We start from the raw sequence: 15,919 nt of genomic DNA, 5'->3' as shown, positions 1-15,919 counted from the left end.
AATTTTACTTTCTCACCCCCAAACTTATATCACACTTTGTCCTCAAGGTGTGGAAAAATAAAAGAAAATAAATTAATAACTTTACAAAGAAAATGAAATATTAAAACAGACACCAACTAAAGCTATATGAATAAGTACAAAAATAGGACAAAGAAATGACCAAAACGACATGACAAGGAACAAAATAAATAAAATAAAAAAAAAGAGAAAAAATTGAAAAAGAAAAATAGTTATATTTAATGTTAGTATGTGTGAAATAAAGAATGACGAGAGGTAAGAGTTTTAGTCGAGTTTCCTTAACTATGTTGGTTCACTTTACACCAAATGAAGTTTGTGAATTCTTTTCTAATTGATTCTAAATGGCTTAGACTATGTGGTGGGATTGGTTGGAACTTTTGAAAAGATGTTCTAGTTTTTAAAATGTTCTATGGATTGCAACTTTGAAGGTGAAATTTTTTGTTAGTTAATTTTAGCTAGTTGTCTAGTTTGTTAAGTTTTTATTTTTTTATTTTTGTTTTGCTTGAGGACAAGCAAAAAGCTAAGTTTGGGGGTATTTGATGAGTAGATTTTATATTATATATTTTACCCTAATCTTAGTATATTTTGGTAAATATTTTGAAAGAATTTTGATACTTTGAATTGTATTTTCAATATAGGACTTTCAACTTCCTCTGGAGCAAAACAGTACCAAATGGATGAATTTTGGAGTAATTCCAGTTGGAGGACGTTCGTGAGTCACTTAGCTTGATCGTATCAAAATTTGGGATTTTTCCTCCAAGGGGTTATATTTCCGCGTTTTGGAATTCCACGAGTTATTCTTAGTGATGGGGGAAGCACTTTATTAATAAACCATTTGCTAATTTGTTGGCAAAATATGGGATTAATCATCGTGTGGCTACATCTTATCATCCACAGACATCTGGTCAAGTGGAAGTTTCAAACAGAGAATTAAAACGCATTTTGGAGAAAACAGTTGGTTCAACATGTAAAGATTGGAGTTGAAAATTAAATGATGCATTGTGGGCCTACATGACAACTTATAAGACTCCTATTGGGATGTCACCATTTTGACTCGTTTATGGGAAAGCATGTCATTTACTTATGGAGTTTGAGCATAAGGCTTATTGGGCAATTAAAGAGTTAAATTTTTCATATCACTCAGCTGGGGAACAACGTAAATTGCAGCTCAATGAGCTGGAGGAAATTCGTCAGGCTGCTTATGAAAGTTCTCGCATCTACAAGGAAAGAACTAAGGCGTTTCATGATAGTCAAATTTTACGAAAAGAATTTCAACCAGGGCAAAAGGTTCTGCTATTCAGTTCACGGCTAAAGCTGTTTCCAGGGAAATTGAAATCTCGCTGGACTGGGCTATATTTGGTTACTAAAATCTATTCTCATGGGGCAGTTGAAATAACTAATGAGGCTCAAGGCAACGCATTCAAGGTGAATGGTCACAGGCTGAAACCATACGTGGAGTCACCGTTTGATACTGCATACGAGTCTTTGACTCTGAAGGAACCAGTGATCTAGCCACCGGACTTCCGAACGTCTAGCTACAGACTTAAAATAAAGCGCTAATTGGGAGGCAACCCAATTTTTCTAAACTTTTTCCTAATTTTAATTTTCGTTTGATTTTCTCTTTAATATAAAAAAAAAACACACCAAAAAAAAAAGGAAAAATTTTAAATGGAAAATTGCAGGTTGATTTTATTTACTCAGTTTATTTGATTTTATTTTAATTTTTTTAACACTTTTCCAGAAGATCACGAACCCATCCGATGTCATCTTGGGCTCCAAAAACGTCATTTTCCAGCACTGTGCACTGCTTCTTTATTTCATTGCCAGAAAATAACCGCTTGGTGGAAAAATCCCAAATTTTGATACGATCAAGCTAAGTGACTCACGAACGTCCTCCAACTGGAATTACTCCAAAATTCATCCATTTGGTCCTGTTTTGCTCCAGAGGAAATCGAAAGTACTATATTGAAAATACAATTCAAAGTATCAAAATTCTTTCAAAATATTTACCAAAATATACTAAGATTAGGGTAAAATATATAATATAAAATCTACTCGTTGGTGTTCACAGCTAACTTTGGGATTGTGCTACATGACAATTTTATTCGATTAATAATTTGGAATTACCATTTTCGGTCGACATGATACTTTTACCGGTGTTCATAGTTAACAGTCGACATCTGATTTCTTGGTAATGCAGGCCACATCATAATTTCCAATGCCACTTTTTATCCCGTAAGCTATCATTCCATTAGTTGGCATAGGCTAAAAGCCAGATAGTTTTCTTAATTAAGCTGTGATAAATTATGTTAATTAGATAGACTAATTAATCTTTAATTCTGCAATAAAGAACTACCACTTTGAGGGGGAACAATTCAAGTTGGATTCCAAATCCTTTATTTAAAGTTATTGCTGTACATATATGAATCTGAAAAGGAAATAAATGTGATGTTAAGTAGAGATTGAGGTTTGTAATCTTGTTGATAATATTCTTAAGATGATAACCCGCTTTGCTAGAACAGATATTAGTTCACAACTTTACAGTCTGCCCATTGCCAAATCATTATTTAAAAAATATATATCTGTTACCATAAAAAAAAAAATTTATAATAATAATACTGACACACCCCGACCCGGAATGTTCACCTAGACTCTGAATCGAGCTGTACTGGCCGACACCAGGATGGTGATGAAGCCATAAAGTTTAGTGATGTGGAAAATGTGAGTAAATTTAAACTTAAAAGTGCATAAATGAAAGAGTGCGCCTACGTGTTCATACCATCAAGTACTCCAAGAATATGGTAAAATAATGACTCATACGCGCCACGAAAAGACTGTCAACGAAAGTCAACAACCTTGCCTCTAGGGCATTTTCTTCATTTCATTCTTTTAAACTTAATAAATTCGTAAAATTAGGAACGAGTTGTCACATATACCGATTACCATAACCTTGCGTGTTTGAGTGTTTGGAGGATATATACACACACATCGTCATCTTAAAAGGTGTGACGACCCGTCCCTAGATTATTTATGTAATTTCTTCCCGACTATGTGAATTGTCTATTATGCCCTTGTAGGCAAGTGACGTGGACGTGTTTATATCGCCTTTATTTTATTTCACGCTATCGCATTTAAATTGTACACGTTGTTGCGAGAGTAAATAATTTTTATCAGTGTGAAAACACTATTTCGGATAGATTTTCGATTCTCTTTTCTGTACAAAATCTAAACCCTATCCTTGGTTTTCTTTAAAGCCAGCCAACCCATGCACTCCCCATTATTTCACTCCCTCACCAATCAACTCCCTCAAATCTCTCACCAATCCCATCCATTCCCTCCTCACGGCACCTAATCAGATAAAGCAAAAGAAAAAGCTTTCTCTTTATTCCTTCTCTCTCTCCCTCTACAACCACTATAAACGGACCTCAAAGCTTGCAGATCGAACCTAAAAACCACTTCCTTGTGCTCATCTCACCTTCACGAGCACAACCATACCTTTAAAACTCAGTTTGGACGAGTTTTGTATGTCGAACTCGTGAGGTCCAGCTCGGTTCGATTTTTGTCCGACGAGTTATGATCGAGTTACAAGTTTTTAGGAACTTTGAAGGCCTCTATTCAACTCCCCGAAGTCCTTAGTGAAGTTTTGGTGAAGAAACAACGTCAAAAAACCAAGTTTCGAGGAGTTCACTTTTGGCCGGAATTTTTCGAGGTGATTTCCAACCACCTCCGTCCACTTTTTGGACTCCACAAAGGTATAACATGATTCTACTCTTCATAAGCTTCAAATCCATATAAAGTAGGTCGAAAATGGTTGAGAAATGAAGAAATTACACAAGTTCAAATTTTTCCAAAAATCGGCAAGATTCGAGTTACAGACGGCAGCGCCGGCGGCGGACGATGGAGCTCGCTAGAGAAGATAAGGAATATTCCGTCAAAGTTGATGGAATATTCTAACGGCGTCAGGTAACATCGTTAATCTCTGTTAAGGTTTTAACGGAATATTCCTAACGGCGTCAGTCACATTGACGGCACGTGCCTGAGCGTGGGGGCGTGTCTGGCCGTGCCTTGGCCGGCGTGTGAGGGGTCCAAAAATTTATCTAAAAATTTGTGTAGGTTTGTGACGTCGAGTATATCGATTTCATGTATTTAAACCCTAGGTTTGAGCAAACTATGAGGGTTTTATTTAAGTTTCCATATATGTGCTTTAATTAATTCTATTATAGTTATTTCACATATAGGGGAAACGTATTCCGAAGACGTACGGGGCCAGGCTAGACTCGGGGGCTACGATCCTGCGACGTACTTATGAGTGAGCAGTTTATTTTATACCTATACATATTTATAGTTTCCCTAAATGTGTAGTTACTTCCCTTTTGCACTTATATTGCCAAGTATTCGTTATTGTGATATTAATTATGATAAATGCTGCTATATGGTTGGGATATTACTATCATGACATTCATACATATTTGTACATACTCATCTTGCTGCACTGGTGTTAGTACTCGCCCCAGGGCCAGGGCCTGTCCTTCATGTGTATGTTCACATCGCATCATTCGCTCACCTTGGATCCAAGTTGGTGGCAGTCTTGTCGGGCAGATTGCATTAGGCAATCTGACTTGTATGTGATCGTGCTTCTGCACTAGCCTTCACATAATCGTAGTACTAGAGCGTATTGATTACACTCAGTCCTGTTCGTGTCAGAAATTATCTGTTCGAACTCGTGTGTCAGCTTAGATGGATGAACACTTAGATATACTTGATTATCACATGATTTTTATTACTGTGGCATTGATACATCATGACTTGGCATATTTTCTGGTTATATTGTTGTTATTGTTGTTTACGTACCTACGTAGTATGTTTTAAGGAAACTATACTTGTTTTATGGCGAGGGCTTACTATATTCGAAAATAAAGGTTTTCATATAAGCATTGTTTTGCTGACCCATTCAACTTTGTTTTTCTCCCCTCCAGGACCTAGATAACTGTACTCTTTGTGGCTTTAGAGGAATCTCGACAGTTGTGACATTCTCTTTAGTTTAGAAGTATGAATTTATCCATTGTTGTGTAATAAGTGTACTTTAGCTGCTTTGGACTACTTTTCGGTAGTCGTACTGTCTATTATGCTCTTAATAATTGTAGTGGGTTATTCCCACGTTTGCGCACTCTTTTGATGTTTAGTATAATTAGTTCTAATTAGTTTTAAATTTATCCACTTTTTCACATTACTTACCCTTATGGTTACGTCACCTCACGGTGATGGCCAACATGCTTCGACCTTCCTAGGTTTGGGTGTGTCAAAAAGGATTCCACTCCATTGTTCTCTAAGTTGGATCGATAATGCTTTCATCTTGTTTGTATGGTGACTGCATATTGCCTACATAGCACTTCTCATACTATAGAGCAAAAAAAAAAAAAGGCAAAAAGATTGAACTATAGACATGTGGTCAATACTTGGTCGATATTCTAAAAGTACCCATCTATTTCTCATCTAGGTCTTGTCAATGCGGCTGGGCGCCGTCACACCCTAGACGTTTAAACAATAAAAAATGGTGCATAAACCTACCTAGGCGCTCATCTAGACCCGCTTAGGCCGCAATTCTCATTTATGCATTTTATTTTTCAATAAATTGTAAGAGACTTGTTGTATACGTGGATGAATAGTCATTTTTCAATGTATATACCACAATACAATTATGTAATTTTTAAGTATAAGTAGACATTTATTTATATATTTAATAATAAATTCAATTAAAATTAACAAAACTGCCTAGACCCCTTAAACGCCTATGCTTAGGTCACCGTCCATCATCTGACTAGCGCCTTGTGTAAAAGTGTGACCCTCAGAATCGAAAATACTCTGAAAGGTTGGTGTTCACAACTAACTTTGGGATTGTGCTACATGACAACTTTATTCGATTAATAATTTGGAAATACCATTTTCGGTCGACATGATACTTTTACCGGTGTTCATGGTTAACAGTCGACATCTGATTTCTTGGTAATGCCGGTCACATCATAATTTCCAATGCCACTTTTTATCCCCATATAGTAAGCAATCATTCCATGAGTTGGCATAGGCTAAAAGCCAGATAATTTTCTTAATTAAGCTGTAATAAATTATATTAATTAGATAGACAAATAAATCTTTAATTCTGCAATAAAGAACTACCACTTTGAGGGGGGACAATTCAAGTTTTGATTCCAAATCCTTTATTTAAAGTTATTACTGTACATATATGCATCTGAAGAGGAAGTAAAATGTGATGTTAAGTAGAGATTGAGGTTTGAAATCTTGCTGATAATATTCTTAAGATGATAATCCGCTTTGCTAGAACAGATATTAGTTCACAACTTTACAGTCTGCCTATTGCCAAATCACTATAGAAAAAATATATGTTAACAACCATACCGATTTCCATAATCTTGCGTGTTTGCAGGATATATACATACACAACGTCATCTTAAAAGGGATTCCGCTCAACTATTCTTTAAGCTGGATCGATAATACTTTCGTCTTGCTTGTATGGTGACCGTATATTGTCTATAGCACTCCACTATAGACCCAAAAAAAGGCACAAATACTGAACTTTAGACATGTGGTCAATACTTGGTTGTTATTCTAAAAGTACCCGCCTATTTCTCGTCTAGGTCCCGCCTTGGCGGCCGGGCACCGTCACAATTAATTCTTAGGCGTTTAAACAAAATGGTGCCTAAACCTACCTAGGGGCTCGCCTAGACCCGCTTAGGTCGCAACTCTCATATATGCATTTTATTTTTCAATAAATTGTAAGAGACTTGTTGGATACGTTGATGGATAGTCATTTTGCAATGTATATATCCCAATACAATTATGTAATTTTTAAGTTTAAGTAGACATTTATTTATATATTAAATAATATATTTAATTAAAATTAACAAAGCATCCTAGACCCCTTAGACGCCTAGGCGTTAGATCTCTGCTCGCCGTCCAACTAGTGTCTAGCACTTTTAAAATCTTGTGTCTATGATGGTACATGCCTAATTGCTTCCTGAATATTGGAGCGAAATCCGGCTAAGAAGCTGTCCATATTTTATCAAAAGAATATTTTTGACATAGTGTTGACATTGAGAGAGAGTGGTAACAAAAAGAAGTATTCAACCATACTCCTAGGGTTTCCCGAAAGAACTAGGGGGAAGTCATTGTTGTAACAAAGTTGAGTAACGTTACAAATATCTTAGGCAAAGATAATTGTACATATATTTATCCTTTCAGACTGAGAATACCTTAACAATATACATACATACATATATATATATATATATATATATATATATATATCAAGTGCAAAGTTTCGTCTTTCGTTTTAGTATTGTCTTATCATTTTCCGGATAAGGATTATCATTCTCTCCTTATATATATATAAAAGACGACCGTGAGACAATATTCCCAAGAGAATATCCACTAAATTTCAGCAACCAAAACAACAATATGCCTCGATCTGATTTTTGTGTAAATAGAGAACGGATCTTGGCAGTTGTCACTGTAATTCTTGCGACTTATACTTTGGACTCTAATCAAATGAATAATTCTTCCTAAAACGATAGATAATTACAGCGCAAGTGGCATTTTAATTGTTCTGCAAATTACAAGGAATGAGTCATCTGATAATAAACGTGATTAAGAAACTAATCTCATCTTGAATCTTACCTGGCTTACTTAGCAGCATTCCCTAAATAGTCATGACTTTGTTTTTTCTTGCATAGCGACTTTCGTTCAACACAATGTTTCAAACATCCCTGAAAACTACTGCATATTTTAAGTTTATTTTAAATTATCCGGCTCGGTTGGAAATTGGAATAGATATGTATGTCCTACACTCGGACTGAAAACAACATTAACGTCCCGAAAAAACCGTACATAAAGTTGTTCGAATGGTAATTTTATAATTAAGGATTCGAATTTTTATGAGACAATAGAGGTCCAATAAACACTGTCTCTATTAAGTCCGACCATCACACTGACCTATAATGTTATTAGTTAATATACTTACAACTAAATGTATGAGTAGATGTTCACAACATGTGACAATGTAAGACATGCAAAGTGTCATAAAATACATTTGCTTCTTTCTCATTAAAGAGAAAGACTCACTAAAACATGTAACTTTTAGTCACACCTGACTCGCGATAATCTCACTCGACATAAAACTACCTTAATAAAACAGTTCTGCCGAAACTTCTCCGAGTCAATTGCATGATCATGGTCGCTGCTCAGACATGCATAGGATAGCCCTAAGCCAACTTGGTTGTACAAGAAAGCGAGGTTTCTGGCTTTAGCATCTTCCTCCCCCGCCCCCCCAACAAAAAAAAGCAAACCAAAGCCAGCCTCTTCCTTGTCGTCCACAGACGCGTATTGCCCTGTAGATGGACCCCACGCGGCACCCCACACACCGAAGTCCAAAATCTTCTTTGCCTATATATAAACCATATACATAGTTCGACTCAGCTTTTCTATCACCGACGACGCCATGAGGGTCCGATCCTGGCTAGCCATCTGCTCCGCCAACAGCAAATCCACCATCCCATTCTCCAAACCTGAGACGTCACCATCTCCGACGAAACTCGAAACTTCCGATACGAGCAGCACCTCTGATGTTCCCAGCACTAGCACTAGCGCTAGCGACACCAGCCGTAGCAGCCTCCAAAGCAACCTCTCCCTCCAGACGCTGCCATCTGTCGTCTCTCTCCAGAAACTCTCCCCTCTAGACGCCCTCGACCTCTCCGTCTCCCACCTCTGCTTCGCCACTCTCAGGCCCCGCCGCCCCTCCCTCCCCATCACCTGCCTCGCCATCCACCACAACCTCCTCTACGCTGCATCCGGCCACGAGATCAACGTCTATGATCGGACGACCCACGCGCTTCACGATTCATTCAACGCCGACGATGCCTCCTCGGGCTCCGTTAAGTCCGTTAATTTTTCCAACAGCAACATATTCACTTCACACCAGGACTCCAAAATACGAGTCTGGCAGTTGACGGTGGGCAAACGGCACAAGCTATTAAACTCCCTCCCCACCGTCAATGATCGTTTGCGCCGTTTCGTACTCCCCAAGAACTACGTCACCGTCCGCCGCCACAAGAAATGCCTCTGGATCCAGCACGCCGACGCCGTCACCGGCATCGCCGTCAACAATGGCCTGATTTACTCCGTCTCCTGGGACAAGAGCCTGAAGATTTGGCGGGACTCGGATCTCCGCTGCGTCGAGTCCGTCAAGGCACACGAGGACGCCGTGAACGCGGTGGCGGTATCGAACGACGGGACGGTATACACCGGATCGGCGGATTGTCGGATCCGGGTATGGGCCAAACCGTTCGGGGAGAAGCGCCACGTGTTGGTGGCGACTCTGGAGAAGCACAAGTCAGCGGTGAACGCTTTGGCCCTAAACGACGACGGATCGGTGCTGTTTTCAGGGGCTTGCGACCGTTCGATCCTGGTGTGGGAGAGGGAGGACAGCGCGAACCACATGGCGGTGACGGGGGCTCTGAGAGGTCACCGGAAGGCTATTCTGTGTATGATCAACGTCGGGGATTTGTTATTCAGTGGATCGGCTGATCGGACAGTGAGGGTGTGGCAGCGTGGCGAGGACGGGAGTTTTTGTTGTTTGGCGGTTTTGGAGGGGCACGTGAAGCCGGTGAAGTCGTTGGTGGCGGTTAAAGACGAAGAGTCAAGCGGCGTCGTTACGGTTTATAGTGGGAGCTTGGATGGAGAAGTGAAGGTGTGGCATGTCTCGGTTTCGAACGTGAACAGTTCGCCGGGCTTACCGTCTGAGTTGCAAATGTAATTAATTAGATTAATTACAATTTACGTAAAACTTAATGCGATCATAATCTGGTTTTTTGTGGATGTGATTTGTTTTTTAAATTTTGGATAGAGATGTGATTTGTTAGATAATTGTTGCATGGTACGTAAATACACCATAATCATTTGGTTTGCTCAAGTCAAGTCTTTCAGACGTGTTTTGGTAATTAGCAACTATTGTTTACCCCAGAAATATTGTTGGACCTGAGTTTTGAATCAGTAATGAGGAACCACAAATACTTTTGGACTTGTCAAAGATGCCAGACTCATTTCTCTCTCTCTCTCTCGACCGATGGGAGCATTGAATTCAAAGTCTTTGCATGGTGGTGGAAAGGTAATCTCAGGAGTCAGGGTCTTGGTTATGCCTATGCCTAGATATTTTAGATTATGTTATCGTTGCATCACTTTCTGGGAAGTAATCCCAAGGTCTTTTTCAAGGAGTTCATATTAGTGATAAAGGAAAGCAGTTGGTATTCTACATAAATGAGTTAAAGACTTGGAGCAAATTACATTCAAATCAGTCAACAAAATAGACTATGATCTTTCAAACCAAAAGCTCTATGCGTTTTATTTGTTTCATTCATTTTACCTTACCAAAAAACCACTTCAAAACCAAGACCTTAGAACTTTAGGAAACCTTCTTTTAGACTCTAATACCAATTAGAATTTGCTTTGCTATCATCTCTTTTGCAGTGTCGATCTTAGGACAATTAGTCTCTTTGGTTGTAAGTTGTAACCCTTTACAGAAAGCATTTTTAACCAATCCGATAAGATTTCTATCGATTGTTCTAAGTTCATATATGTATATACTTTGTTTGCTTTGTGATACTCAATAATATTAATATTTATCTCAGTTACTTACTTATTGTTTTTATCGCGTATATCAAGAAACAATTAAAATCTTTAACATGCAAAGGGATTAAAAAGAACTAAATGTCAGCCAAATATTGGCACAACATTTATAAAAGAACTTTTATTACCTGTGCTGTAAGTATCCAACATACATATCATTTATTCTAAATACAATAGATTGATTAGCAATGTGATTGCAGCATCTTCAACTCCAGTCTCTTTTATTTATTTATTTATTAATGGAGTCTCCTTTTTAGTTTATTTTCTTACGAATTGTATTATTTCTAGGGACTAGTTCATTGTTATATGTAGAATGGTTTTTCTATGTTGTTGCATGAAGCAGATGATGACTTCTGTGATTTTATGTAATATATGTGACTTTATTAGTGATCAATCTGATGAAGATGTCATCATTTTTATTTATTTATAAGACCAGATAGTGGATATCCCTCAAATGTGATCCAAATTATATACCATTTATAAGGTTTCAATCAAGGAAGTGAAAATCTACAAAATCAAACACTATTTAATCGTGTAATTCCAATTAAATTAAACATTCAATTCATAATGGAAGTGCCCTAGTTTTAATTTTTGTTATTATTTTATTAAAAAAATGATTCTTATTAGATAAACTTTAAACGTGCATCATCACCAAACACTAAATGTAATAACATAAGACCAAGCTTACTCTAATCTTCCATTTCAACTTACTGTACTCCGAGTTCAAAATGTACCCCTTTCCCCCTCCTCTTACCATTGATTAATGTTAAATATTGCTTATAATTAATAACAATGTAAAAACAAAACAAAAAAAAAAAAAAAAAGAGCAAAAGTGCGCAACTAAAACAGACAATATCTACACTATAAAGCCCATGTCACTAATGGGTGGTTTGGGAGTGAGGTGCTTAAAAAAAAAACACCAATGAAAAAAAGCTGTGAGGGTTTTAGGTGTTTGGTAAACTGGAAAAAATGGCTTATTTTGGAAGCTGTTGTGAGAATAAGCTGAAATCAAAGGAAAAAGGAAAAAGCTGAAGCTGCTATTTGCAGCTTTGGAAAACTGGCTTTTTTTCAAAGCACACGGAGCTACAGTGCTCCTTTAATGAAAAGACCCATTATCAGACTGTTTTTTTTTTTCCAAAAGCACTTTTACAAAAAAGTTTACCAAACACTCTGCTGATTTATTTCACAGCCGCTTATTCTCACAACAGTTTTTTTTTCAAAGCACATCAATACCAAACCAGCCCTAAATCTAAGCATAACTTGTAGCCAAGCATAACTTGTAGCCAAAACCATAAAACTTAAAACAACTAAAACTCTAGTTTAACTCATAACTTTAGATTATTCTCAATTGATTTGAAAGAATAATATATTGAGGAGCTGGAAGAAGACTCCAAGGCCTCACCAGATGACGACAAAAAAACACTTTGTTAATCCATGTGATTGACTGGATAACACCCTCCCAAGACCGCTATTAATCAACCAATCATTGTTTAAGAGAGCTTGTTACTAATATTTTGGTCTCTCTAGTATTACTTTATTTTAATTAACTTTAACTACAATTAGTCAATTACAATTTTTTTTTTTGTCAATTAGTCAATTACCATAGTGATTGTGTTCATGCATATATCGTTTGGGAAATTAGATGTACAAACCAACCGGCGTGCATTCCATATCACAAGGCACGCATTTGCGTATCCCCTTGCATTGCGCCTTAATTTGTTCCAATTGCTTAATTAATATCACTTAATTAAAGATTAAGTTAATAGAGTTGCACGAAATTACTCATTGTTAATTGGTGAAGTACCTCTGAAACTCTGGGTTGTTTTATAGAATAATGAATAAATTTGGTTTTACACGCAATCCACATATCTAATAGTCATTTGAGGCTTTCATATTCTTGATGGTTTGATGAACAGCCAAATTTAATTTTTGATGTCTTAATTTCTGACTGTACTTATGTTTAAATGAATAAAGCCGCGCTTTCGTTTTAACTAAAAAATAAATAAATAAATCATTCGAGGCTTAATTAGATGGTGGTTTAGTAGTTCATTAATCTCAGTTTCGTCTAATTCTCTTAGTTTTCTTTACGTACAATGTTACTAGACAACTTCATAAATTAATCGCAAGTTGTCTCTTCATTGTCTTTTTTGTAAAAGAAGGGCGATTTAAACAACACCAATTAATTTATATTTAAACTCAATTTGGATCGAACCTAAATTGAGAAGTATTATCCTAACGAAGGAATATTAAGAAGGATAATGCTTGTGGCTCCTCCATGAGGGACTTATTTGTCCATCACTTACAATTAATGAACTTTTTGGACATCTTGGAAACATTCATTCTCTTTATCATCATTTAAATATCATATATGCAAAAAAATATTCAACTTTGAGATCTTTTAACCATTCATATGCATAAAATAATAGACGGTTCATCATGAGCTACGTGTTACCAAAACAGTTGATTGATTTAACACATATGGATGACTAAACAATCTTCAAATTGAATGATTTTTGCATGTATGATCTTTTGATAATGATAAAGAGAGTGAACGGTTTGAATTATGATGTTTGGATAGTAAATGTTTGTTGGTCGTAAGGGATTTTGGAGGGGGGAAGACCCCCGTAGGGGACACAAGCATTTCTTAATAATGTTGAGGCCTTGGTTGGATTTTGTAGTTTGGAGTTTGGCTAAGTAGCCATAGATATGTCTCTTAAAACAAGAGGTCTTAGTTAAATTCCCCTCCGATCCTTGAACATAATGCTTGGATTAATTCCTCTTTATGTGTAAGAGATCATTGGATATACAATTTTTTTTTTTTTTGTAGTTAAGTGAGGGTGCAGTGCACCATTATTAATATTCCTCTAGGTTTGAGACATTGAATTTGTAGCTACTTTACAGGCTCAAATTGCCAACTTTCTCACCTAGAAACGTCATCCAATTAACCTTTTCATTACTGTTTCCAGAAACATGATGGGAGCAGTGTTCTCCACTATGTCACTGCAGATGATCAGGAAATCCCTTCCTTTCAAAACTCTTATCCACTAACAATTCAAGTAGTAGCCTTATTATTCTTTATGTCCCAGTTTTTCTGAACGTTGCATGCAGGCATACAAGGTCACTGTCTCTGTCGAGTTTCAACTTTCAACCAGCCTCTCTCACATCTAATATGTACTAGTAGTGCTTGTGCTTTTCCCCACCGTTGTTTGATAATTCAGCAGACACAAAAGCTAAAGCCTCGATCAAATACTGGTTTGGTACTAAGATGCTTTTGAAAAAAACGGGTATAAAAAAAAGCTGAGAGCTGTTTTGTGTTTAGTAAACTTTCAATTTCAGTTTTTTTTTTCTTTACAGTTTTAGGTGAAAAAAAAACAAAAAACAGAAGCAGCAAAAGCTAGCTTTTAAAAATTGGCTTTTTTTGCTTCCACAGCTTCTGCGCAACACTAATTTACAAGAGGCGTTGAGTCCTTTAATGAAACTTTCAAATACCCAAAATGGCCTTGAACAATTAAATAAAGTACACATAATACCAACTGGAAGACGTTGCCGACTTCAATTGGGAGATCGTCCTTGTCGACTCTGCCACAACGCTGTTCACTCCCAGCTTCAACAATCACTGTTATTGACCTTGGATTCCATACCCTACGACATCGTTTTTGTCTTTGTCCTTTCACCCATCTCTTGTTTGTCCTCTTTCACTCCCACGCCGACAAAATCGCGCCTAGAAACACTACCATCTTTTTTGGCGATAACCAGACTCGGATTCATATTCTATTTTGGCATCGCGGACTTGCCCAGATTTCTCAGATTGCACCGCTTACAAGAGACTGATCTTCGTATTTTTGCAAATTAGGAGAGCCCATATTGCCCAGACGGAGAAAATGCAGTGAGACAGGTGAGAGAGATTGAGGAACAACCCATCAAAGACGGCATAGTCACTGCGTTGGCGCCTTCGGAATCCATGGAGATGAAAATAAAAAAGAAGAAGATGGAGCAGAAAAAAAAAACTAAGAAAATTGGGGTAGTGTGGGGGAGACTTCTAGAGAGATTTTGTTTGGTTTTTGGAAAAGTCTAGCCAATGCAGATGGAGAAAATAAAGGGGGAAGACTTTAGAGAGAGTATTAATAAATAAAATTATTATTCTTTATTTTTTGTCAAATATAAATAAAATTATTCTTATTTACATTTAATATCATACTCATTTTTGTCATTTGACATAGTTACATCAGCTTTATATAAAAGTTTATCAAATACCTTTACACTTAAAAGCACTTTTATAAAAAAAAAATTTACCAAACACTTAACTGCTTTATTTTACAGTTGTTTATTCTCACAGTACAACAATATCAAATTAGACCTAAGTGGGCATCTGTTGACTAGCATATCACTCACCAATTTTCCCTTCTAAAAGTGTCAGCAGGATACCGAGGTAATTAGATTAAGTACGGAAATGACAACAACAGGCCCCTATAGCTCAGTGGTAGAGCGTCAGTCTTGTAAACTGAAGGTCTGTAGTTCGATCCTGCATGGGGGCATTTTTTATTATTTTCATTTGTTTCTGTCTTGCTTGAGTTCCCGACTCAGTCGCGCAACTGAAGCGCAGCTCACGCAAATGCGAGGTTTTGTGTGCAGGATGAGTATAGGGGAGTTTTCCCACTTCTTTGTGGAAGCTGACCTGACCTTTTGATGAAAATATTTTTCAGTGTGATCGGTATACGAAGTGATACATTACGTGTTATTATACAAATAGTAAGATATATGTGCTTAAAAGTTAATAACTTAAAAAATAAAATTTCCTACCACTTTTATTAAAATAAGTGGTGTACCATTTGTGTTTCCGTCACAATGAAATTTTTTTTCATTTTGATGAGATGGTCAGGCTACCCTATTGGATATTTTCTTCCTCGCCTGGGTGGCATAGGTCGGGTAGGCTATTCAAACCTCCAATGGTTTTTCACTTCTCCATACATTTTAAAGGAATTTGCATATTCTCTCGCACTTTTAAATGAGAAATTTGAAGTTCGAATTCACATATGTAGAGTTTGATAGCAATTATTTGACCGCCCCTAAATATATGGTTGTATAAAAAGGGATGCGTGTAGTGAACAAATTGTGGGTCCGTTTCCTTAAAATTTATGGCCTAATCCCGCAAACTCGAGCCCATCCCAGCCAAGTCCCATAATTAAGCCCAGACCCACAACAGAGC

At 37.1% G+C, this 15,919-nt stretch overlaps 2 protein-coding genes, 1 long non-coding RNA gene and 1 other non-coding gene across 5 annotated transcripts; all 4 read left to right on the top strand.

Moving 5' to 3' along the window:
* Nucleotides 1-1,101: 1,101 nt before the first annotated feature.
* LOC126607866 (uncharacterized) lies at nucleotides 1,102-1,530 on the top strand. The gene has a single exon (XM_050275570.1). It carries the CDS (start codon nucleotides 1,102-1,104, stop codon nucleotides 1,528-1,530), a length of 429 nt encoding a protein of 142 aa, XP_050131527.1.
* A 1,790-nt stretch (nucleotides 1,531-3,320) lies between these two features.
* LOC126607532 (uncharacterized) lies at nucleotides 3,321-5,178 on the top strand. 2 transcript variants are annotated; one of them, XR_007617656.1, is made up of 3 exons: nucleotides 3,321-3,981; nucleotides 4,257-4,327; nucleotides 4,995-5,178. It is a non-coding gene; the product is annotated as an uncharacterized LOC126607532 (long non-coding RNA). The 2 variants fall into 2 exon arrangements; XR_007617655.1 differs by having other exon boundaries at nucleotides 4,242-4,327.
* A 3,307-nt stretch (nucleotides 5,179-8,485) lies between these two features.
* Nucleotides 8,486-10,000, top strand: LOC126607529 (protein JINGUBANG-like). Its single transcript, XM_050275154.1, has one exon. The coding sequence runs from the start codon at nucleotides 8,531-8,533 to the stop codon at nucleotides 9,842-9,844; it is 1,314 nt and encodes a 437-aa protein (XP_050131111.1). The 5' UTR covers nucleotides 8,486-8,530; the 3' UTR covers nucleotides 9,845-10,000.
* Nucleotides 10,001-15,176: 5,176 nt separating this feature from the next.
* On the top strand, nucleotides 15,177-15,248 carry TRNAT-UGU (transfer RNA threonine (anticodon UGU)). The gene has a single exon. It is a non-coding gene; the product is annotated as a tRNA-Thr (tRNA).
* Nucleotides 15,249-15,919: the final 671 nt, after the last annotated feature.

Source organism: Malus sylvestris, chromosome 16 (assembly GCF_916048215.2).
Source record: "Malus sylvestris chromosome 16, drMalSylv7.2, whole genome shotgun sequence".
Classification (NCBI taxonomy): domain Eukaryota; kingdom Viridiplantae; phylum Streptophyta; class Magnoliopsida; order Rosales; family Rosaceae; genus Malus; species Malus sylvestris.
The sequence above is the reverse complement of the archived record's forward strand: the minus strand, read 5'-3'. Positions and strand labels throughout refer to the sequence as shown.